The sequence below is a fragment of the Pezoporus flaviventris genome, unplaced genomic scaffold (assembly GCF_033815535.1).
Source record: "Pezoporus flaviventris isolate CSIRO_AGI_PZ_B2104156 unplaced genomic scaffold, CSIRO_AGI_Pfla_v1 ptg000013l, whole genome shotgun sequence".
Lineage (NCBI taxonomy): Eukaryota > Metazoa > Chordata > Aves > Psittaciformes > Psittacidae > Pezoporus > Pezoporus flaviventris.
This window is the reverse complement of record NW_026892561.1, coordinates 24,848,493-24,873,170: the sequence shown is the minus strand read 5'-3', so window position 1 is coordinate 24,873,170 and position 24,678 is coordinate 24,848,493. Positions and strand designations below refer to the sequence as shown.

General features: G+C 39.2%; 1 protein-coding gene across 6 annotated transcripts in view; it reads left to right on the top strand.

The window, feature by feature from the left end:
- Positions 1 to 24,678, top strand: part of ABCC5 (ATP binding cassette subfamily C member 5) — a 69,587-nt gene that overhangs the window by 14,016 nt on the left and 30,893 nt on the right. For 2 of the 6 annotated variants that reach the window (XM_061452306.1, XM_061452300.1), the window contains exons 3-24: positions 460 to 620; positions 858 to 1,013; positions 1,726 to 1,873; positions 6,513 to 6,746; positions 6,859 to 7,032; positions 8,370 to 8,517; positions 9,024 to 9,172; positions 9,808 to 9,915; positions 11,669 to 12,019; positions 13,551 to 13,622; positions 13,744 to 13,868; positions 14,825 to 14,897; positions 15,449 to 15,652; positions 16,298 to 16,441; positions 18,177 to 18,279; positions 18,966 to 19,150; positions 19,770 to 19,916; positions 20,274 to 20,403; positions 20,935 to 21,088; positions 21,232 to 21,360; positions 23,103 to 23,289; positions 24,581 to 24,670. In XM_061452306.1, coding sequence (XP_061308290.1) covers positions 460 to 620; positions 858 to 1,013; positions 1,726 to 1,873; positions 6,513 to 6,746; positions 6,859 to 7,032; positions 8,370 to 8,517; positions 9,024 to 9,172; positions 9,808 to 9,915; positions 11,669 to 12,019; positions 13,551 to 13,622; positions 13,744 to 13,868; positions 14,825 to 14,897; positions 15,449 to 15,652; positions 16,298 to 16,441; positions 18,177 to 18,279; positions 18,966 to 19,150; positions 19,770 to 19,916; positions 20,274 to 20,403; positions 20,935 to 21,088; positions 21,232 to 21,360; positions 23,103 to 23,289; positions 24,581 to 24,670 — 3,372 coding nt within the window. Of the gene's footprint in view, positions 1 to 459; positions 621 to 857; positions 1,014 to 1,725; positions 1,874 to 1,978; positions 6,056 to 6,512; positions 6,747 to 6,858; positions 7,033 to 8,369; positions 8,518 to 9,023; positions 9,173 to 9,807; positions 9,916 to 11,668; positions 12,020 to 13,550; positions 13,623 to 13,743; positions 13,869 to 14,824; positions 14,898 to 15,448; positions 15,653 to 16,297; positions 16,442 to 18,176; positions 18,288 to 18,965; positions 19,151 to 19,769; positions 19,917 to 20,273; positions 20,404 to 20,934; positions 21,089 to 21,231; positions 21,361 to 23,102; positions 23,290 to 24,580; positions 24,671 to 24,678 lie in introns of those variants that run through there. The other 4 variants (XM_061452301.1, XM_061452302.1, XM_061452303.1 and 1 more) reach the window with 3 other exon arrangements.

Sequence of the window (24,678 nt, the reverse complement as noted above, 5' to 3'; positions counted from 1 at the left end):
TTTAGAAGTATTTTGAAAACAATTTGAAATTTCTGTGAATAAGAATTTCTAAATTACACTATGAGCATGTAAAAAATATGTCTTAATTCTATGTCATAAGCCAGTCATTGATTTCCTGAACTGATGTTATAGGTAGCTGATTTTGTAATTTTTCTCTACTGTATTTTTTGTGGCAGAATGCAAGGTTAGTCTGGTCTGTCCATTTATCCTTTCAATGCACAGGCACAGTACTAGTGTTAATGAATGTTTTACAAATGCAGCAATCTAATGCAGATCTAGAATGTGTGCCTTCTATCTCTTTACTGCCAGGCTGAAGCCTGTCTTCTAGGACATTTAAATGATACTGATTGCTGTTGTGCAGTACTTTACAGAATAAAGAGGAGCAGATTTGCTGGAGTTGGGAGTCATGGACTTTAAACATAGTTTTGAAGTCTGACTCCTCTGTCTGTCTTGTAAAAGCAGGTTGAATGCCAGGATGCCTTGGAAGCAGCTGCTCGGGCAGAGGGCCTGCCACTGGACACCTCTGTGCATTCCCAGCTGAGAATGCTGGATGAAGAGCATCACAAGAGCAAATACCACCATGGCTTGAATGTGCTGAAACCCATACGGACTACTTCCAAGTAAGTCTTCAGGCTACAAAAGAACTGATACACAGAATTTGCTTTTCAAACCAGTCACAAAGCAGGATTGCAGCTGTAGGTCTGCTGACTGATATGGGGAACATCAGATTTGTTTAGCAAGTATGACTGGTGTGGGCTATTTGGTACTCTGAGTACTTTCAATGAGAGGAGGCTTTGTAAGGGATTTACAGTTCTGTTTTTTCATTTGTGATTTTTCTTTTTTTTTTTCTCTTTTAGACACGAGCACCCTGTTGATAATGCTGGGCTGTTCTCCTGCATGACCTTCTCCTGGCTCACTCCTTTGGCCCACAGAGCATACAAGAAAGGGGAATTGTTTATGAATGATGTATGGTCTTTATCAAGTCATGAGTCTTCAGATGTCAATTGTAGAAGGTAGAGACATCCTTATTTCCTTGGTTTTGTGGTTGTTTTTTTTTTTCCCATGTGTTAGTGCACAGGCAATGATAATGATAGAAAAGCACCAGTGATATTTTGTTCTGTCTTTCTCAGGATAGTGGAATTTAGTTTTATCATTCAAATACCACTTCTTCCTGCTGTACTGTTGCTTATATCAGTGAACTTGGAGGATTCTGTCTCCAGGAGTGTTTAGCAGTTGTTTTTCTGATTTTGCATGTCTATTTTTTATCAAAACAAAGTTCTTAAGGCTGCACTGAAAAAATCTTGTGCTAAAATAATGAAAATTAATACTGACAATAGCAAGGTGATTTGAATATGGTCAGATCTTGCGATCAAGCTAACCTTTCATGACCAGTGAAAATTTTTGTCAGGTTTTGACTCTGCAACTCTTCTGTCAAGCAAGGAAAGCAGCAAGGAAAGGCTGTGACAAGTCAGTATATTGAGATTGTCAAAGATACTTTAGGGAAAGCACCTTTTTTCTGTAGAAGTAACACAACATAGATATTTCAAGATGCAGATATTTCTCTTTACCTTACAGAATGTACCATGTATGTATTTCACTTGATGTCTAGTAATTTTTGTTGCTCTGAGCTAGAAAGTGATTGGAATTTTCACAAAAAAGTACTTAGGAGATTGTACCTTCTCTCATGACGAAAAATTTATAACATGAGGCTTCTGTTTTTATTAGGCTGGAGAGATTGTGGCAGGAAGAACTGAAAGAAAGTGGGCCTGATGATGCTTCTCTCCGGAGGGTTGTGTGGATTTTCTGCCGTACCAGGCTCATCATTTCCATAGTGTGTCTGATGATCACTCAACTCGCGGGTTTTAGTGGACCAGTAAGTAATATCCATCCTTTTTTTAACAACCCCAGAGGGCTCCATCTCATGGCCAACTGTAAAATCTTAAAGTTTCGTTGCAGTTACTTAAAAGTTTTGACTAGCTAGAAATTTTGGGGCAAAATTCCAGAGTGATTCAATAATCCAAGATAGGTTTCCTACAGCTGGTGGATCAGTTGCTGAATACCGAGGCAAGTTCTTGGAGAAGGGTGGGGGAATTTAGATATCTTGGAGGAAATGCACACTTGTTTTTCTCTTTGCTTTTGAGTATAGTTTAAAGTTGTTCCTTGACTGTGGTCTTTTTTTGCATAGAATTTTTATGTGCAGGTCTTCTAATTGTTTTCTTATTCTTTTTGCTATTCTGTAAATGTATCTTGGAATAAAATTCAGTCTGATAAAATACTAATTTTAGATTATTGGCTTTAATAACACAGTCTTTGAGGAGTGGAATGAAACTGTTTTATATTAGAGCACTATTTAAAACTAATATGAGCAGTTCTTAAGAAGTCTAAGGGTATAGTCTTTACTGATCCTGCAGAGAATGGTCAGACAGAAGAAGTGTTAGAGCATGTTACTGCCTCTAGGAACTGCTGCTGTTTGCTGTGAGTCGTACTGAAGATAACAACATACGGGATTTGACATTCACACCATTTTTTGTCACCTGTTTGTTGCACGTGCTGTGCAGATTTACAGTTGAAATCTTAACTAAATTTATTCTCTACACATTTCCCTTGAGGAGTAGGAGCAGTATTACTGCTAGTAGTACATGTTTCAGTGTGCTGGTAAGCTGAAGGTTCATTTCTTAGGTAAGTACACTTGGGTGCACTGTTAGGTGAAATGTATTTTTAAAATGTTTCTCTGCCTTTAAATGTCTTATCAGAATGTTCTGCTTTTTAAGACTTTTTAAAGTTTGTCTTGTTTCATGTAACGTGAATAACAATAAATGTTTCTGTGGTACCGTTTCATTGGTAATAACTTGTAGTACCTTGGATTATGAGATATATATATGAATGTACTTTGATAATTAACACAAATTGCGATTAAGGTTTTAACAGCACTAGATTTCCCCAAGAAGAGCTTCTGTCATTGTTTCACTACAGGGCTTTAGTAGCTGCTTTTATCTTTAGAGAAGAACTTGCAGCAGGGTTGCCCCTAATTTCTGTAGTGTAATTTTCTCAATTTGTCTCAGCCGATTGCTGAATGAGAGAGAGCAGGAGGGGAAGGAGCAAAACAACCTGCTTGGTTAGGCTGGGGGCTGCTGCTGCAATTGATGCTTGATTTTGGGTAGTTTAAAATTATCTATAGACATTTGCCCATTTACAGGGAACCTTATTAATTTCTCTGAATGAAGAACAATTCCCTTTTTGGTTCCATCATTTGGCATGAAAATAAAGTCTTTACCATCCCTCCTCCCTGTTTTTAAAAATGACATGCCTCATAGGTATGCCTATGCTGTCTCCTCAGAAGTATCAGTGCTTCTTATATTGTTGCACCCTTTCAGTCACCTGAAAAGGGAGATCAGGGAAAAGCACTTGACTTGCTTCCGTATTGGTGAAAACTATAAAAATGGAGTTAAACACTATTGAACTTCAAAAATTTTAATTGAAAGTCTGTGACCTTGAAGTACCAGCCAACAGCTGTGGCTTTGCTGCTTTGCTAATGAGCATTGTGATGGTTATAAGTGGAAAGGAGTTGTGACAGACTTCCTGTGTGTTTGGGGTTTTTTGGTGTTTCTTTTTGTAATGGATAGATCCTTCAAGGGTCCTTTTTTTATTTTTATTTTTTATTTATTTTGGTAGATTCTGCATCTGGCACAATATCCAAACCTGTAACCTGGTGAGACAGTTGCATGTGTCAGAATGCCTTGTAATAACCATCAGAATGTGCTGGAATAGGTGAGATACTATTTATCTCCAGTGAATATTTGCTGTCATTTGATCAGCTACCTAAACTTTTGAGTTTGGGTTGAGGAGTAAAGAAGTTTTTTGATTACTAAACATAATCAGTTTAACTTCAGGTCTGAACAATGTCCCCGTTCAGAGCTATTCTTCCTGTTTGGGAGATGGGGAAACTTGCTATCTTAGTGGAGTACAGCTTGACCGTTTGGTCAGTTATTGGAGGGGGGAGTGGTAAGCTATTGGAGGTAAGTTTCCCAATTTCCCAGTTGGCTCCAGTTGCAGCCTGCCCCATGCTGTCGCATGCTGGCTGCAGCAGGGATGCCGGCACTGCAGTGGGACCAGTGACAGAAGCTGTTCTTCAGAATTTTCAGGATGGCTGTTTTCTGCGTCAGAATGAGACAGTCCTGCTGGGCAGAGCCAACGCCAAGAGCAAAGGTAAGGTAATGTTTATTCAATGGGAATGCTTAAGACAGCCAAGCAGCTAGTACCAACTACAGTAATAGTCACAGGAGTTCCTTTTTTCCCATTAGCTTGAGTTTTAGTTTTGTACTGTAACTTTGTTTTGTAAAGAACTTTATGCTGGATTCTTGTCGTTAAATGAGTTTGATTTCAAATAATATGTGTTCGGATGCAAATGTTAATTATGTGTGACTTTTTCCCCCTCCCTTTTCGAGATTCTTTCATCTGCTGTTTCCTCTTTTCTTCTGAAAAAAAAAAAATGGGGGTATAATGTAAACTGGTCTCTATTTCATCACGGGAGATGCTGAATCTATAATATAGTGCTGAAAGATTGCACTAAAAAGTTTTGGGAGGAATGAGACCCCAGGAAACATCTGCTATCTGTATACGTCCTCTCTTGGAGACTTTCAGCAATGCTGTGGTGTGCGAGAAAATGCTCTGTGACCATGCTGGGTTACAGCTCGTGACGAAAAAGGGGGATTTTTACCCCAGTTGCTCAGTGACTCGGTTGCATATGTTGGATTGAATACTGGAAAAAGAAGTCAGTAATCTCCTTAGTAACTACAAACCAACTGTATGCAGTTGTGGTCCAAACACATGATGTAAAACTAAATCCAATTAAGGAGAAAGTTGAAATGCAATAGATCTGTGAATGTGAGCTCCTCACATTTGTTCAGGGATTGGTATGTAAATTTTCTCTGGCCATTCTAGAACCTGGTGGACATCTGGCTTTAATTCACAGCTGTGAAAAAGAAAGAGCAAAATTATTTACAGCATGTTTCCTTGGTTCTGATGTGCAGAATTACTTTCCTCAGAACAGATGAATTTGATCTCCATTTTTTTTCTGTTATTTGGTGCTGGGCTATAGCTAATCAATAACTTTGCTTGAAATAGTGGGGTTTTGTTTTTTTTCCTCTCTCTTCAACCTATACAGAACTCTTCTTTGCAAAACCTGGTTTAGCCAAGAGGACTCCATATGGACTATTATGTGAAAGGCTTCTCAAATATTTTCTTTGGTTTCAGATTTTTTTTGTTACTTTTTATTGAAGGCAAAGGTAACTCTCTGCTTTGTACTCGCTTATCAAAAGCACCAGTATTTTAAAGCATCATTTGTTGAAAAGCTCTCTAGGAAATGTTTTGCTGTCTGTGGAGCCTTATTGTAGGATACTTTTTAAACCAGATTTCAGAATTTGTGCAGCCTCAGAAGCCTCCTCTGGCACCTGCAAGTTTGACTTCTTTTGGACTTCATGAACAAATACTGTTCTGTTTTTGTATCTTTACAATTTGTGTGTAGTTTTAAATCTAGCTTATGTTAGAGGCTAAGACTGTTAGATGTTAGTCCTTTATAATTATCCTGTATGTGCAGATTGTATGTTTATACAATGCTCTACCTGTTGTACAGTGTTTTTGAGATGTTACCATTTAAGATGACACTTTATTTCAAATAAAAGCCTATTGTTTCGCAGTCAATAGTATTTAATTAGTATTGCTGGTGATTGAGTTGTATGATGTTTTGTTGTGCTGTTGGACCACAAAGAGCTGGAGGTGGGAATCGGTGATTCTGGGGGCTGTCTTCTTTCTGCAGGTGATGTTTGAAATGTGATTCCTGAGGTAAAGTGTTTGTTTTCGGGGGGAGAGGGTATGGGGAGGGATCAAATGGTTAAGTTTTCTTCCTTTTTTTTTTTTCCTCCCCATCCCTAATGATTTGTGGCATTGCGTACCTTGTGCTTTCTGCTTGTTTTTTTCTTTACTATTAAACTGCTGATGTTTATTTCCAGGAATGTTTTGCAAATGTCCTTCTCACTCTTCCCCTCTACAACTGTAGGTACATTGTTCCTTTTTATCAAATAAGCACGTTTGAAGCAAGCCAAAGATAAAATAAGAAAGGTCTTAATGTCACGTAAAGGAATGTTTCTTAATGTGCGCAGATGTATAAGTAGTGACTATATTTTAAAATTCTTCTATATGATAATGCATTGCTTTCAGCTGACAGACAGATTTATGTTAAGTTAGAAGACACGGAGGATTAGAAGCGTGCTGCGAGGAATATGATTTCAAATTAAACTCTACTTACTAAATTTGACTCAGTGCTTGGCTCTCAGCAGGGCTTTGTATTACAGTACTTGTATTGACACCATTTACTTCTAGAAAGAAGAAGCCTTCTATTTCAAACGGCTCTTTTAAAAGCAAAGTAGCCTACTTATTTCTAACTTAACATAAAGTTGTTGCATGGTCTTCTGGGATGATGGGGTGTTCATGCAAGCTTGCATTTCTTCCTGTAGGCGTTCGTTGTGAAACATCTTCTGGAGTATACCCAAGAGAATGAGTCCAACCTGCAGTACAGCTTGTTCTTAGTTTTTGGCATCTTTATGACGGAAGTGGTGCGATCTTGGTCCCTTGCACTAACCTGGGCTTTGAATTACCGCACGGGGGTTAGGCTGCGTGGAGCTGTCTTGACAATGGCATTTAAGAAAATTCTTAAGCTGAAGAACATCAAGGAGAAGTCTCTTGGAGAGGTAAGCTGTAGTGTCATTTTGGAAACTGCAGTGTGAAAAGGGATATGTGATACATTCTTTTGAGAATGAGCTGTGCCTTAAATCTAAATGGTCTGTTATGTGTATTTTTCAGCTCATAAATGTGTGTTCCAATGATGGTCAAAGGATGTTTGAAGCTGCAGCAGTTGGCAGTTTGTTGGCTGGGGGCCCTATTGTGGCCATCTTAGGAATGGTTTATAATGTGATTATTCTGGGTCCAACAGGCTTCTTGGGCTCTGCTGTCTTCATCCTTTTCTACCCAGCAATGGTGAGTTGTAAAGAATTAAGACTTACTTCGTTTTTATTAGGTCAGACATATCTATAGTTCTGAATAGGAGGTGTTGAAATGTACTAGATTTAGCCCATTTATGGTGCTGCATGTCAACAAAGGTATTATTGAAGGTGTTTCTAAAGATGATACGTGAAGCAGAAATTTGGGAACAGGAAGCCCAAAATTAATTAAAAAATGGAGATAGGAAACCTCATAGATCTGACTGAGATGTATAGATGCACAGCTAGACCAAATTGCAAAATGCTGAGGTGCTTGTGGTAAAGGTTGGAAAGACACAAGGCCTCCAGCTTGTGTACAGGAGCTTAGTGTTGCGTGAGCTCATCGCTCTTCAACAAATGGCATTGAAAAGCACTGTATCTAGAGGAGTACGTTCTGGATTAATCCTGCCTCTACTTCTGATGAGCACTGGAATAGTCTAGTTCAAGCCAAAATCTTCTTGCCTCTAAGATGTTGTGTAAGGCTGCTCAAGATGTATCAATGTATTAATTATTAACATTATACAGTTTTATAAAGTGTGGAGGCTGAATGTTGTGAGGTCTACTTTGGTCCATTTTATCTGGCCAGCAGTGAGAATTAAAATAATGGGAATAATATTTTATAAGAGGGGAATGAAGAGCAGAGTTTGGTCGTCTTTCCCAGTTCTTTTCAGCAGTCCTTCTGTATTGATGGGGACTCAAAGAGATTACAGGGGTATGAAGAAGGGCAGGGAGCTGAAAACTTCCAAAATTAGTTTGTTGGCTTTGAATTTCAGACCAGGAATGTAAGAGTAGCAAAACCTTAGAAACATGTGAATGGCTGCTTATTTTTAGATTGGTTTAGTAAAAATGCTAAAAGTGTTTTACCACCTTCATAGCATTGGCATATGGTAGAAGTTGATCTGACTGGCAAAGTCCGGCTTGCTCTTTTGCCTTAAGGGACCAGATTAAAAGGTTGGGTAAATTAGGTTCTACTGTTCATTTGCTGTGAGGGTCAACATGGTGTGTCTTTAGGTTAATGTTTTTATAGTCTTTGTGCTTCAGAAACTTTAACATATCTGGTAGTATTCAATGTTGGTAAAAGCACACACTCTTTATTTTCACAAATTTTGTTTTTGTTTAAACTTGTTATCATGAATCCAGTGCTCAGTGCAGATGGGGTGGGAGAATATGAATAGTATTTCCAGCCTGACTTCTATGTTAGAGCAACAGTTCCTTTGCCCCATCCCTGAATCCCTTTTTCACATTCAGAATTGGCCTTCTCTGGTAATTAGGATGAGTTGAGCATACTTGCTCTGAGTTGCCGTTAATGTTGCATGGTGTTGCTTTTTGTTTCAGATGTTTGTTTCACGCCTCACAGCTTATTTCAGACGAAAATGTGTATCAACAACAGATGAGCGTGTGCAGAAGATGAATGAAGTCCTTAATTACATTAAGTTCATTAAAATGTATGCCTGGGTCAAACCGTTTTCTCAGAATGTTCAAAGTGAGTTCATACAATCTGTAAATATTTCTTTTTGGGCAGGCACCCCATTGCTTAATAGCCTGGTGTCTCCTTGCTTAGTACCATAGATGTTGATGTATATACAATGTAATAACAACACTTTCATCCTTGAGGCTTCCTATTTTTTATGTATGATGGTTTGGACAAACAGACGTGCTTCTAAAGTTTCACTTTCTAGCATAAATATGATTGCTGCTTGGCACTAATCTTAATTTTTCAATTTTAGTTTGGTTTTTTAATAATTTCATTAATGTGCTGGCTGCTTCATTTTTAAATTTAAAATGAGGTATCTATCCTCATGGAGATTTACAGACTGTTATAGTTTGCTCCTTTGTAACTGTGGGCTTTAGATGAGATGGTATATAATGTGATATGTAAGTGCTAAAGCATAGATTTAGGCCTCTTACTCAGTGTTTATAGTGCTATGGTAGAGTCTGTTGTGTATGTACCCCCCAAATCGTACTTCAAATGTAAATATATATTTCTAGAAATTCGTGAGGAAGAACGTAAAATCTTGGAGCGTGCGGGCTACTTCCAGAGCATCACTGTGGGTGTGGCTCCTATAGTTGTAGTCATTGCCAGTGTGGTGACTTTTTCTGTCCACATGATCCTTGGCTACGATCTTACAGCAGCTCAGGTAACTTGCTGCAGTGTTGAAAATGTTCTTTACAATATTGCTACAAACCATTTCTCTTCATCATGTTCTTTGCTTTGTGGCTGTGCTTGTGTGGCCAGACTGTAGCCTTTCTCACAAAAATGAACAGCTGATGGGTGTGACAGCAGCAAATGCAGTCTGATACTTTGCACAAAAATTTCTCAGTGCTGTTTCAGTCCTAGCTTCCTGGAACAGGTTTGGAACTGAAGGCAAATGAGCACTCATGTTTGCTATTCATGGCATATGGGTTACTGGATGTTTCTGATTTACAGTGTGCTTGGATGCAAACAGCACAAATTTCTTGCAACAAGATTTGAACTTGGGTCTTCTCAAATAATATGCTAATGCAGAATTTGCTAGCTGCTGCTCTCAAAAGACTTCCAAACCCAAATATGGAAGATGTCTCTCTTGGTCTGTTACAAAGCACAGGAGAAAGAGTTGGGTAGATCTGCTGTTCTCTGCCATTTGAGAATATGTTGGAAATTTAAATGGTTATTCTTGGACTGTGGTCCTTTTCCATGGGTTTGGATTGCTGCTGTGACACTTCACCTTTTAGAAGGTTAGAGTTGTTAGTATATTGCATCCAAATGTGATTCTCTTTCTTGTTTCATTTTTAGGCATTCACAGTGGTCACTGTCTTCAATTCAATGACTTTTGCACTAAAAGTAACACCTTTCTCAGTGAAGTCTCTGTCTGAGGCATCTGTTTCTGTTGACAGATTTAAGGTAAGCAGTCATTTTGGCTTGCGGTTTTAACTGTAAGTGTGGAGTGTTCTATGTGTATAATAGAAGTTAAGGGGAGACTTGGAAGGCTATGTTCATTTTCTCTACACTTGGTACTCCACATTATTGGATTCTGCAAAACAGATACAAATCTAGTGAAGAAATATTAGAAATTTAAGATGATGCCAGTGAGAGAAGGAAAATATTTAATGATTTTAGGATTTTTGTGTTAGCCCCTGTAGGAGATAGAATACAAGACCAAATGGCTCTCAGTATAATAATTCTTAAACTCCCTTTTGAGACCATCTGCACGAAAAGACAGTGCAACATGTCTCCAGTGAAATTTTGTGTTATGCTAATGAAATTCCTTTTGGAAATGCCAAGTATTATGTAGGGAGCTTTGCACAAACTAGTAAAGTTTTATTTGTTGTCATGAAAAACTGAGGTTTTATGTTTCCAGGCCAGATCAAAGTGACTGAAACTCCATTCTTTGAATAGAATGCAGTTGCTATCTGACAAAACAGAATCTACGGCAGAAAATTAAAACCCGTATATAAGCAGTCTTATCCTTCAGTCCCTGTGGAGTGAATATGTTGTGTATACTTCAATATGAATTCAAAGGACAGGCCTTTATTTTGGCTTCTCCCTTGAAGACATTGCAGAAATTTCCGAACAGGATTCCACAAGCATTGACAGATAGGTGGATCCTCTGTAATGCATTCATGAAACATGTATGGGTGTGAGGAGATTGGGATCTGCATAAAGGTTTTGAAATACCATTGCTTTTGAACATTTTTGTTTCATCATCTGAGTTATGCCAAATCGGGCTTTTTAAAATCCTATGCATTGAAGGGAGTTCGGGGGGAGGAGAAGAGAAGAAAGGAAATTGTAATATTTCCCAGTTTGACTGTAAAAAGTGTAATCTTTGCAGGGTGTATAACAAAGGGTGGGGGTACTCTTAACATCACAGTAAGAATGTAATTAACTTCTTGGCTCTGTACATGAGTATAAGCTTTTTTGCGAATGTATGATTTAGGCATAACAATTGCAAGAATAAGGCTGAGAATTGAGAAGTCTTCACAAAAGGCTTCTTAGTTCAAAACATAAATTATGTAAGTGGGAAACACTTTTTTTATCTTGTTCTTAAACTGTGTAAAAATATCTTCCTAATCTGTGTTGATTGTAAATACTGATGGATGTGGTGGAAAACGTGATACAATGAACTTAATGGCTTACTACTTACTGTCAAGCAGCCTACAATATATAGGTCAGCTAAATTTGTGTGGGATGACTTTTTCCCAGCAGAAAAGTTGAAGGGTAAAGGCTGAAGTGAAAAGTCATTCTATCTCCATCATTCTGTCTCTTTCTGTAATGAGTTGGTGTGTAGGACGAGTCAGTCACTTTCCCCCAAAGTGACCTCTCCTTACCAACTGATGTATTCTACTCATGGCTTTAATCTGGAAGTTACAGAGCTGCAGTTGCAAACAGTGTTAAAAGAATAAGCTCCTCTCGTACCACATCAAGAGTATTGCAGTTCTGTAAAAAATCTGTGCTTCAAAGTGTTTCCACCACATCCAGGAATGCCCCGGCCACTTAGCAGGCCTGGAGTTAGTTTACACTAATGAGCTACCTTTTGCTCTTCAGCTTCCTCCTACTGTATAGCCTGATGTGTTTTGCTGCGTGAGTGTGCCATAGGCTTGTCTCCCAGTCTTGATCAGGTGTCTCATCTTTACACCTCTCTCACAACTCCTATCAGAGTTTATTTCTAATGGAAGAGGTTCATATGATAAAGAAAAAACCAGCCAATCCTCACACCGCGATAGAGGTGAAAAATGCTACCTTGGCTTGGGAATTCTCCCACGCCAGCGTCCAGAGCTCACCAAAGTTGACCCCCAAAGTGAAAAAAGACAAGAAAGTCACCAAGGGCAAGAAAGAGAAAATGAAGCTACAGAATGAGGGACAGCAAGCTGTGCTGGCAGAGCAGAAGGGCCATCTTCTAGTGGACAGTGATGACCATCGTAGCCCCGAAGAGGAGAACAAAATTATCCACCTAACTAACTTTCGGCTTCAGAGGACTCTGTACAACATTGACTTAGAGATAGAAAAGGTAAGAGAAGAAAGGAGGAAATCTGAGCTTTCAAAAGGCCTCATTTTTAGCAGTCCCTTGGAATAGAGAGCTGTGTATTTTTGCATGAAATGGAGCACATTACTTTTGTGCACTCCTGTAATATCCATGGCAACTGCAGTATCCAGGATGCAGGGTCTGATCTTGCTGTAAACAGCTGTGCCATTTTAGCAAATTAGATCTTTACCAGCAGCCTACAAAACAAGTGCAGGTTGTATAGCTTTCAGATCTGATGGGTTTGTTCTTTGTAATTCTTTTTACAGTACATGAGCCATTTAGTTTAAAGAATCAGCAGGGCAACAGGCTTATCAGTGAGGTTTTGGTAGGTGGTGTGTTCCTGCAGCCATTCGATAATTTGGCAGGGTTTCAGCTATGTTCTGGGTGAACATTTTAGGTGATTAGGTGTTCTAATGGAGCCTAAGAGCGCTTTTCATTGAAGAGCATACAATTTTTTTTCCTAGAGAATGTTTGTATGGTAGAAGTACACAGATTTTTAAGAATTTAAAAGTGGTTGCAGTCCTTATTCGAAGATGGGTAAAAGCATGTAAAATGTCAAAGAAAAAGCCTTGAATATACTACATGACATCTACAAATACAAAAGTTTTGCAATTTGGCAGTTGGATGTTGTAGTAATAGGTTCCATGCATTTATCAGGGTATTTATGGTTAAATTGTGTTCCGTAGTCATATGAATAGAGAGATTAAACTATTTTAAGCTATTAAAACCCCTATATTTTAAATTTTGAGGAGGATGCTATAGTTTAAAAAATAGCCATGAAAAAGGAGTATGCAGTTACATGAAAATGTAAAGGCTATATTTTTCTGTCAGAAGCTTGTAAATGAGAGGAGGCAAAGAGAGAATACAGCAATGTATTCTGTGGCTACATACCTTTTTTTTATATACAAGTGACTATATACCCTTTTTGTCTGCTTTACATTTTTTACACAAAAGGAACAAAAATAGTTCTGATTAATTCATTGTTTAATGTGGGTATCAACCCATCCATTTTATTTCAGAGAAATGCTTCAACGTGACTTGTCTCTAGCCTTTTCTTGACATGTGTTCCTTGGTAAACTGTATCTCATAGGCAAGGAGCTTTAATGGACCCAAATATCCTAAGTTCTGCTTTTCTTTCGGTCTTTCTCCTCTTTATATTTTCCCTTACCACTCTCAAAAGCATCTTGGTGTGTTCTGTTCAGGCAGGCCTTAGTGCTTTTGACTGAGTGCAGCATTTTCTGGGCCTGTATCAGGCTCAGTCAAAGGGAAGCTGATCTTAAAATACATTAATTTTTACCTGTAGCATTGATGTGATTTTAGTCCATTGTGGGATCTTATTTACCCTTTATTGTTTGAGAGTTAAAATACTGTCTTGTTTTTTTTTTGTCTGTTATGTCCCTTTTTAGCTGTCGCTAATGTCCAGCTGACACTTCGGAGGTACAAAAGGTAGTCCAAATTCTGAAAGGGGTGGAGTATGTAAGGAATGGATACCATAAATTATTTTTTCTCTGTCTAGGGAAAACTTGTTGGAATTTGTGGCAGTGTGGGGAGTGGAAAAACTTCACTTATCTCGGCCATTTTAGGACAGGTGAGAATTCCTGTTTTGACTACTTCTGTTCTTCTCTCTCCTCTTGTTTCACTTCTCTGTAGAAGAGAGCCTATTCTAAACATGGAATAGTGTAATTTCACAGTTTTATCTTTAATTTCAGATGACCCTGTTGGAGGGTAGCATTGCAGTAAGTGGAATGTTTGCATATGTGGCCCAGCAGGCCTGGATTCTCAATGCTACACTTCGAGACAACATTCTTTTTGGCAAGGAATATGATGAAGAAAGGTTTGTCAGAACTGTTTGCTGATTTTCATGAAAGCTTAGTAATTCTTGGCTCGAATGTGAGAAAATTTAATGCAGACTATACTGCAGTTAAAGCCTATGTATCCTTTTAGAGTCTGTCTTTAAGTCTCATTTAAGAACCTGTCTCTCTTGCATGTGGTCTCTATGGTTGTCAGCATGTCTGTCATTGCTCATTTGCAATGAAGGCTGTACCTCATGCTGGAGTATTGTCTGACCCCTGTTTTTAGCAGCTGCTGTGGAGCAGCACTGCAGTGTCTTTTCTGTCCTGGTCTTTCTTTAAACACAGCTGCTGCTTGCAGTGTATTAGCATCTTCCATGGTTCTTCCCCCGCCAGGCCTTTCCTGTAGCCTGTGCTAGCTATCCCTGTAAAGAAATTGCATCCTTACCTTCACAATACTTCATAGAATCATTTAGGTTGGAAAAGATCTTTAACATCAAGTCCAACCATTAACGAAGCACTGCCAAGTCTACCACTAAACTGTGTCCCTCAGTGCCACATCCGCATGTCTTTTAAATACTTTCAGGGATGGTGACTTAACCACTTCCCTGGGCAGCCTGTACCAATGCTTGACAATCCTTTTGATGAAGAAATTTTTCCTAATGCCCAATCTAAACCTTCCCTGGGGCAACTTTGGGTTAATTCCTCTTGCCCTGTTGCTTGTATCTGGGAGAATAGACTGACACCTATGTTGCCACAACCTCCTTTCAGGTAGTTGGAGAGTGAGAAGGTACCCCCTGAGCCTCCTTTTCTCCAGGCTGAAAGCCCTCAGCTCCTACTGGGTAGTTGATTAATTATTATCTGCAATTCCCCCCAGGAATCCAAGGCAGATCATTTGTTTTAAGCTGCTGGTGTGTTTGCTGTCAGTATAGAAAGTGAGATAGTGCTGTACTAGCTAGTGAAAACTAGTGTTCTTACTATTTATCTCTTTGTTCTTTAGATACAATACTGTGTTGAATGGTTGCTGTCTAAGGCCTGACCTAGCCATACTTCCAAATGGGGACCTGACAGAGGTAAAAATTTTGCTTATAGTCAAGTAATTAGTAGATGGAGAAAGCAGTTTTGGTTTTGCAGACTAGACTGGAGTGAGAGGAACATCGGTCTGGTATGCATGTAAGCTGAATGTACTTTTTTGAGCTCAATTTATCAGTGCAGGCCATTGGTTATTGAGAGTTGTGCCATATTTTTGCCTTGGATGTTGATGTTTGAGAGTTTTTGTGTTGTAGATTTACATGCCTTAACAGGGACCTATTTAAACTTGATTTAAAATAGCTAAGGAAAAAAAGCATGGATTTTTTAATACAAAAAAAAAGTTAAATAAGCAAAATACTGCTACATCTCAAGCAAACTAACTGAGTTTAAATGTATAACACATTTCACAAAGAAGTGGACACCTAAAGTGGAATATATATAGTATTAAACCAATATATAGTATTATGGGTGTGTGTGCATGTATACATAAATAACAATCTTATGGACTACTTTATCTCTGTCACCTCTTGAACTCTGAGTATCTGTGTTGCATGGTGCTGTAGAAATAAATAACAGGTGTGTGTCTGTACAGATTGGTGAACGAGGGGCTAACCTGAGTGGAGGACAGCGTCAGAGGATCAGTCTGGCTCGAGCCCTGTACAGTGACAGGGACATTTACATCCTTGATGACCCCCTTAGTGCCTTAGATGCTCATGTTGGAAATCACATTTTCAACAGTGCAATAAAGAAGCACCTGAAGTCAAAGACTGTCCTTTTCATCACTCATCAGCTTCAGGTATTTTATCTCTCACTTTTTTTCTGACTTTCTTAATGTTGTTTAGTCAGTTGTCTTCATACTATAAATTTCTATGCCTTGAACTGTTACAGCACAATCCTGTCTGCCTATAGAATGCATTGTTTACAAACTAGGTTTGCAAATATGCCTGGAGCACAATCTAATTCTTTGATACCAGTGCTGCTTGGTGTCTGACTGGGACTGTTAGCATTTGGCTAAAGAAAACCCCACTTTTACTAACTTGCTTCAAAGCTTCGTTACATCAGAAAACACTTAGATTTGGTGTCAGTAAATTGGAATTGATGTAATCTGAGTGTCGTGTCCCCCATCTCCCCCGTCCCCCCCCCCCATCTTCTGTGCATAGAAATATTGATACTTGGTTATATCAGTATTTGCAATGTTTAAGTATCCTGAATTGTGTCATCCATAACAGATTGGCTTTGATAGAACATAAAAACTTTATTTGTGTAGGGCGAGAGTAATCTCGGTGCTCTAGTTGACGTAGGACCTTTGAATATTAGAATTCTGTTACAGAAGAAGAGCTGTGTTGTATGCAGATGACTGTAAATTACTGAAAAGTATTGTGTGGGAGTGTGATGGTCACACGTAGTGATAGAGGCTTGTTCTTACTGCCATTTTCTCCAGTATCTTGTTGACTGTGATGAAGTGATCTTCATGAAAGAAGGCTGCATTACTGAGCGAGGAAGCCATGAAGAACTGATGAATTTAAATGGGGACTATGCAACTATTTTTAATAACCTACAGCTGGGAGAAACACCCCATATTGAGGTACTTCTTTATTTTGAGGTGCTCTGAATGTTGACTTATGAGATGAACCAAATGATGTAGTTGGAAGATGGGAAAATGGCTTCACACATTCATGTGTTGATCTGACCAATAGATTTCCTGTAGAACAATCTGTGCTTCATTAGCACTTTGTATTTGCAGTCATGGTTCATGTTTAGGGAATTCATAGTAGAAGGACTCTGCTGATGAACTCATGAGTTGAACATGAAAGTAATGTATTATCTCCGCTGGTGATGTTCAAAGCAGGAAGCCTGTCTCTTTTATCTTACACCTCACTTCTTAATTTATCTCCAAATTAGCACAGACCTGAAAAAACCTTTGTGTGAAAAAATTCTTTTGTTACTTCTTTTTCACATGGGTGTGTCTGAGGCACAGCAAAAGTGACGCAGTTTGTCAAAAGTTAGGTGTGATGGCATTTTGGAAATGTAATGAAAAATGCTTTGCTGGGAGCGAGGGGGAGTTGACTGTTGCTTGACATTGTGCTATGAAACTGACTGTAAATTCAGACTTGTGCTCCAGTATTATAGTTCGTGGAAAAAATGTAAATCTAGACAATAACAAGAGCCATTCAGTAGGACATGCATTGAAATTACCAGATATCTATTTTTTCCACCTTTCTCCTGCTTATTTCCTGAAGTTATTCTTTGGAGTAAGCAACTTTGCTGCTTTATATTTGATGATGATTTACTTCTTTAAGTCTTGTGTGCATTTTCTCTTAGTAAGGAGAGATTAAGAAGCACATCAGTAGTTTATTTCTGAAGAGATGAGAGGCTCCTTATTTATAAGTTGCAGACATTTAAAAAAATAAAATTACTGAAAAGGTGGCATTGTGATAAATACACAGATATAGAAGGTGCTTGGTGAAATTTTTTCCTGGGAGATGCCAGTAAAAGAAGTAATAGAATATAATGCATTACTCTGCATATCTTGAGGCATGAAGATGATACTTCTGCCATTTTAAGATTAATGTAGTGGTAGTTAACATGAGCTTCTCCAGTCTGCATCCTTGTCTGACCTTTGCTGTCTCTCTGTAAAGACTAGCTCATGGAAAGAGCATTCATTTGCCTTCCCTATGAGATAAGAAGAAATGGATGATAAAGTTAGATTCTCTGTGGTTTGACGTATGTAAGATGTTTCTTCTCACGTCAAGTGTGGGAAGATGATGCTGAGGATGGTATGTAGGTGTTTTCAATTAATGTAGACTGTTCTGAACACGTCATAACTTTCATTTGTGGGGAAAATGGCTGGGTTTAGAACAGTAAGTGCAGTTTAGTGTTTGGACGTTTGACTTCTGAAAGACCAAGTTGACCTGACTTCATCCTTACAGATGTTTCATGAGAGCTTTCCTGAATGAAGCACTAGAGTGTTTGGGGCAAAAAAGCCTTTTAATAAAATTGAGTTATTTTTAAAAGGGACAGGGAATTGTATCTTTCATTCTTCTCTGTTGTATGCTCATAGTGTCACTGATTCTGGAAATTAACCTTGCATGTTACTAATACAGACTGGTAGCAGTTCAGATTAAGAGAGGAGGAGAATTTAATACACTAGAATTGGCAATCATCTGTAATAACAGCAAAGTTAATATCCTCTGTGATATGAATGCTAAACTATTGAAAGCTTTTGTCTTTAGCCAGCAGCATGTAAGAAGTTTGGGTTCAGATATGAAAATGTCAAAGCAAAGTACTTTGGTGTGTTTAATGTCATTGTTTTTCTGCAGATTAATATAAAGAAGAATGCAAACAGTTCACTGAAAAGACCCCAGGATAAAAGTACCAAAACAGGGTCTGTGAAGAAGGAGAAAGTTGTAAAGAAGGAAGAGGGTAACTGTGTAATCGGATTTCTCGGTGTAATTATTTTATACACCCAATATGCTTAAAATACTTGCTTTCAAAGTATTTTATGAAAATACCTCTCTGGTTTTGAAAGCTTTCTCAAGTCATGGTCACTCAACATGGATGATAGGGTATGGGCAGCAGCCAAAGAACATTCATTAAATATGTGTCAGTGTTTAAGTTGAGTCAGGCTGCTGCTGGTCAGAACATCAGCACAAAGGAGCTGTAATACCCTGTCTCTTGGACCACCTCTCCCTTTTGTCCTAGAGGGCAATGCGTATAGCCTGGAACTCACGGAGTCTTAGCCAGGACATGGCATTTATGTATGAAGAATTAGAAGGTCTGACGTTTATTCTGTGGCTCCCTGTTAATTTTGAACTTTAAGCAGTGCTTAAAAAGCATTAGAGAGTCTGATACTAGCCTAGTGCTTAAGTCTGTGCTGAGGAAGCTTTTTCAAACATACCATGATGTGAATAATTCTGCAGGTGAAATGTGATTTTTTTTTTTAATAACAGTTTGAATTATTGAGTTCTATGTATTATGTCTGTGTTTCTGAAAGTACTCTGCAGTCTGAAAATTACTGTAGTTTTGCACATGTTCACAAACTTACAGAAGTTTCACGGAACAGCTTGCTTTTTCTCACTCCCTTTTCTTCCTCCTCTTTTGTTTCACAGGCCAGTTGGTCCAGTTGGAAGAGAAAGGCAAAGGCTCTGTCCCCTGGTCTGTTTATGGCGTCTACATTCAGGCAGCTGGAGGTCCTTTTGCTTTCCTTGTCATCATGGCGCTGTTTGTGCTGAATGTGGGCAGTACAGCTTTTAGCAATTGGTGGCTGAGTTTCTGGATCAAGCAAGGCAGTGGAGTAAGATAAATCGCTTTTCTACTCTTTGTGTATTTGGGACTTTTCCCACTCTAGGGGCTTTGATTGCAAGTCTTGTTGCTTTTAAAGATTCAAAGATAACTGCAAGATTTTTCTGGGGGAGGAGAAGGGGAAACAAGCTACTAATCTCAGAAAAAATAATGAATTGCAGATGGCCAGCAATATTAAAATAAGCAATGAGGTCCTTAAACATAAATAATAAAAAAAAGGTGTGTGACAGTAAAGAAGTTACTGCATACTGGCAGAAAATAACAACTGTGTTGGATAAGACTATGCAACGTATTCAAGGAGTGGTGGTATGAAAGTATCCAACATTGTTCAGAAGAACACAAGAAAGAAGCGTGAAATGAGGGATTAGGAATCGGGTGAAGTAGGTATAGTGGTAGCTTTTTCAAATATGTTGCAGGAAAAAGGCCAAGGGCTACAAAGCTGCAAGTCAGCAATCTCTAAGGGAATCTTTCTAAAGTGTTCAAAGTACTTCATTTAAAGAAATATCAAATATAGTGTGAGGGGACACAAGACTCTAAAGTTCTAGCATGTGTAATGTGTACATGCTTGATCCTTATCTTAGCTGTTCACTGAAACCTTGAATTTTCTGCAGAACACTACTGTGACTTTGGGAAATGATACTGTTGTAAGCAACAGTATGAAAGATAACCCTCATATGCATTACTATGCTGGCATCTATGCACTGTCTATGGCAGTTATGTTGATCCTGAAGGCTGTTCGTGGTGTTGTCTTTGTAAAGGTATGTGCCAATGCTCTTATTTTTCTTATCTTTGCCACATCCCTTCCCCCTCCTTCCACATATTGCTGTCACCGTGATTCTTTTGGTCACCTCCCAAGATTGACTTTTGAATCGGAGGAAGTCAGATCAGATTGTGAGGGTTCCATAAGTCAACTCTTGGGACTGCACCATGATTTCTGTTAATCTTCTGCCCAAATTAATAGCTTCCTCCCACTATTTGGAAGCACAGAATGTAAGGGAAAAAAAACCCTTAGGGTTGAAGAAAGAAAATGAGCAGAGTGTTTTGGTGCCTGGGGAGGTCCAGTGATGGAAAGGCAAATGTCTTTCGTAATGCTGCAATGTTTTCTGCATTGTCAGGGAACTCTCAGAGCATCCTCAAGGCTCCATGATGAGCTCTTCCGACGGATTCTGCGTAGCCCCATGAAATTCTTTGACACTACACCCACTGGACGTATTCTCAACAGGTTTTCCAAAGACATGGATGAAGGTATCTCCCACTGTATGCACTGTAAATCCCACATTCAGACCTCAGTTAACGCCTTTATATTCTCTGGTCTCTTTTTATTGGGGGGATCATATCCTGTATCTGTTGCCAAATGTGCACTTGGAATAGATGAAGCCAGAATTGGGACATACTTAGGTTATGACTGTAGAAGGCAGCTGATCTCAAGTCTGTCTGTTAACTTATAAAGAAGAAAATGTGCAGCTGCTTTTGTACCTATAGACTGCACATGGACTCTTAGCAGTTAATGGTATCAGGGTGAAGCTGATGTTCAGCAAAGTAGTAATTACATCAGAATTGTATCCATGGTATTTCTGCAAATGGGAATACTTGGAAAGACTACTAGTGCCTCAGAAGACAAAAGCACCCTTGATGAAAATGTACCTTTTTAATCTCAGTAAACCATGAGAAATCACCATCCTTAATGATGATGATCAGCTGTACTGAATTGCTTTAAATAGGTTGTTTGAGCTTTCTGTACTCAAGATCTTCCTCTTTTCCCTCCATTTTTTTCAGTTGATGTTCGTTTGCCATTTCAAGCAGAAATGTTCATTCAGAATGTCATCCTTGTGTTCTTCTGTGTGGGGATGATTTCTGGGGTTTTCCCCTGGTTCCTGGTGGCTGTGGGACCCCTCATTGTCCTGTTCACAGTCCTACATGTTGTGTCTAGGTAAGTGCAGCTTCTTTGACTAAAAGTAAAGATGCTTTAACCTATTAGTAAGAACATAGGTTTCTTCGAGCATATATGCATTTATGTAGTGGTTGGCATATGGTGCTTGTATTTGTCACTTAAAAATGGTTGTGTCCTTTCAGAGTTTTTATTCGAGAGCTCAAGCGTCTGGACAACATCACACAGTCTCCATTCCTGTCTCATATTACATCTAGCATCCAGGGTCTATCCACAATCCATGCCTACCACAAAGGACAGGAATTTCTGCACAGGTCAGTCTGGATATTCATCTGAAAGTCGTGGAGCACAAAGCAGGGTGCAACAGGTTACATTCAGAATGATTAATTAATGGGTTCTGTAGCTGATGGCATGCAGATTTGCCCTAGAAGGTGAAAGTTACTTTTCTGGGCCAAAAATAAAAGAGAACAATTAGAAAGGGTGAGGGAAAACTCCCCAGTAGCCAAGTAGAACAGTGGTGGAGTCCTGTGTGAATGCCCTTCTATGGAGTTCTCCGCAGCAGAGCAGGCGGCAGTGATGATGGTGAGGACAACTTTTTGGCCATACTTTTTCTCTGGTAGTGTATACTTCCCATCAGGTCCTGCTCATACTTCCTACTGGTTGTTTCTCCTTTGGTATTAGCATTAGCTTAGAGCATGCTAACAAAAACTCAGTGTGCATGTTGATGATCTGTTAGTTTCTGTGTGCATATATGTAGTTGGATAGTACTTATCAAGTATTTAAGTGATTGTTAGCTGCCTTGTGCACTATGCTTGTTTTCTCCTAGCATAAACTAAAATCTGCAAAACAGATGTTAGTGAGGGAAAGTGAAACATTTCTCAAGTGAGTGGTAGCTGCTCATGAGAACCCGCCATAACAATTACCAGGGTTTTGCAGGTGCAAGGTCATGAGACCAACAGTGTTAGGGTACAGGGATAATTGCCACAGAAGCTCTGGAAAAACACTGCTACACCAGTTTAGATAAGAAGCTGTGAAGGTGCAAATAGTCTCTTAGCATTGCTGGTGCTAGAGTGCTAGGCACTGCACACACTGTGCAACAGTGATTAGTGTAAAACTGAGTTGAATGATCAGAAAATCTAGTTATTGGCTTTGTGAATGTCTCAAGTGTCTCCCCTTAAATACACTTTCTCAGCTCTGCAGTGTCAGGATTGTAAATAAAGTGGTTATTTATGAGTTTTAATTAGTGTCACTAATCCTGTCAAAACTTGCTGTAACTTTTATATGCTTATGTATAAAATAACATGTTCTATGCATATTCTGAAGCTCTGCTGCTGTTGCCTGTGGAGTAATTTGTAGCCATTGAACATCCTCTGGAAGGTCTTGCATAGGTGAAGTTGTGAAAATATGTGTACTATCCCTGAGTTTTGGTTCATCCCAGTGTAGTTAGTTCATTGTTGTACACAGCGTTGGGGAGAAGCTGCTGCCTGAGTGTTCATACACCACTCAAGGAATCGCAGACACATAACCCAAGACTTTAACTGCTATGACTGAAGTCTCCTCACAGAGGGTGGCTCCAGTGAGCCAATGGATATCCCTTTTGACTTCCTTGCATGTGTGCGCACCTGTGCCTTTCTAGTCCAATGATGATTTTTTGGTCTGGGGTCTTCTAATACCTTATTGGATTCACAGCCCAAGGCTTCAGCAAGTCTAGCTACTCATGCTAAGCAAGTAAAGCTAAGCCAATAGCATGCTAAACCACACAATATTATAACTCTCACTTAAACTATTTAAAACTTACTTATTTAAGCTAAATAACTCGTATCTCTGAACACACAGAAACTTGGTAATTTGACTTCCAAAAGTTTGAGCTAAATATCTAATGTGATTTGTGAAAGTTTGTAAACCCTGCTCTCATGGCCTAGTTAGAGATTTTGTCAGAGATGGGCTAGTCTTCTCACCCTAAATTCTGGTGCTGGAACAGGGGTTTAAGCGGCTCTGCTATTTGTAGAACATTAGGCTTGTGAAAGTTGACTAACCTTTCCTGTATTTGTTTCAGATATCAGGAGCTCCTAGATGACAATCAGGCACCATTTTACCTGTTCAGCTGTGCAATGCGCTGGCTAGCTGTACGGCTGGACATTATCAGCATTGCTCTCATCACAACCACTGGCCTTATGATTGTCTTAATGCATGGCCAGATTCCTCCTGCCTATGCTGGGCTGGCAATCTCATATGCTGTCCAGGTGAGTATGTCCACATATGTAGTTACTGCTAATAATTAAAGGTAATACACCATTGAAAGCTTTCCTTAATGCACTAGAATGGAAGACAATACTGCTCCCATTTTGGTAATGGAAGGAAAAGTAATTCAGAGTTGGGACCTTCTGCTAGTAGCCAAATTACAAATTATGAGGAGCCGTATGGTTAAGACTATTTTTTGGGAGTTGCCTTTCTTTAAATGGTGAAGTGGAAACCATTTGAGGCTCTTTATATGCTGCAAATTGCAATTTTTCTGGATATTTCCAGAAATTGGATTGGTAGTATGAAAGACATGTGCCATACTGATGTCTGAATATATTTTCTGCTGTATGTTTTCACAGCAAACAGTATCCAGAATTGCAGCTGTGCGGGTTTGTTAGACTTCAGGGCTCAGAATACTTGCAAAGCTGTTGTTTGGTCTTTTCTGCCTCCTGGTGGTTTTAAAGTGAAACTACAAAGCAGATGACTGATACCCAAAACTGTTGCTTGCAGGATATTTTTCTAAACTTTTGACTTTACAAGTGATTAATAAATTACAGTTATTCTTAAATTAACTATGAAGTAAAATTAACTTGCCTTGGGCACCTTAGCTGTGTGGTGCCCAATGCCAAGAGTACTTTTGTCAGATATCATAAAATCATAGAATCATTTAGGTTGGAAAAGACCTTCAAGACCATTGAGTCCAACCATTAACCCAGCGCTGCCATGTCCACCACTAAACCATGTCCCTTAGTGCCACGTCCACATGCCTTTTTAATACCTTCAGGGATGATTACTCCATCATCTCCCTGGGCAGCCTGTTCCAGTGCTTGACAACTATTTTGGTGAAATTTTCCTCATACCCAATCTAAACTTCCCTGGTGCAGCTCGAGGCCATTTCCTCTTGTCCTATTGCTTGTTACTTGGGCGAAGACACCAACCCCCACCTCACTGCCCCCTTCTTTCAGGTAGTTGTAGAGATCAATAAGTTCCCCCCTGAGCCTTCTCCACACTGAACAGCCTCAGTTTCCTCAGCCACTCCTTGTAAGACTTGTACTCAGACTCTTCACCAGCTCTGTTGCCCTTCTTTGGACATGCTCCAGCACCTAAATGTTTGTCTTGTAGTGAGGGACTCAGAGCTGAATACAGGATTTGAGGTGCAGCCTCAGCAGTGCCGAGTATGGGGGGGATGATCACTTCCCTAGTCCTGCTTCAGCACCATCCATTAGGTTAATCTCTTAATTCAATAATAAATCACAGCTCTCTAAATTTCTTTGTTTTCTCCCATCACTACAGTTAACAGGGTTATTCCAGTTTACAGTCAGACTTGCTTCAGAGACAGAAGCTCGCTTTACCTCAGTTGAGAGAATTGATCACTATATCAAGGTAGGATA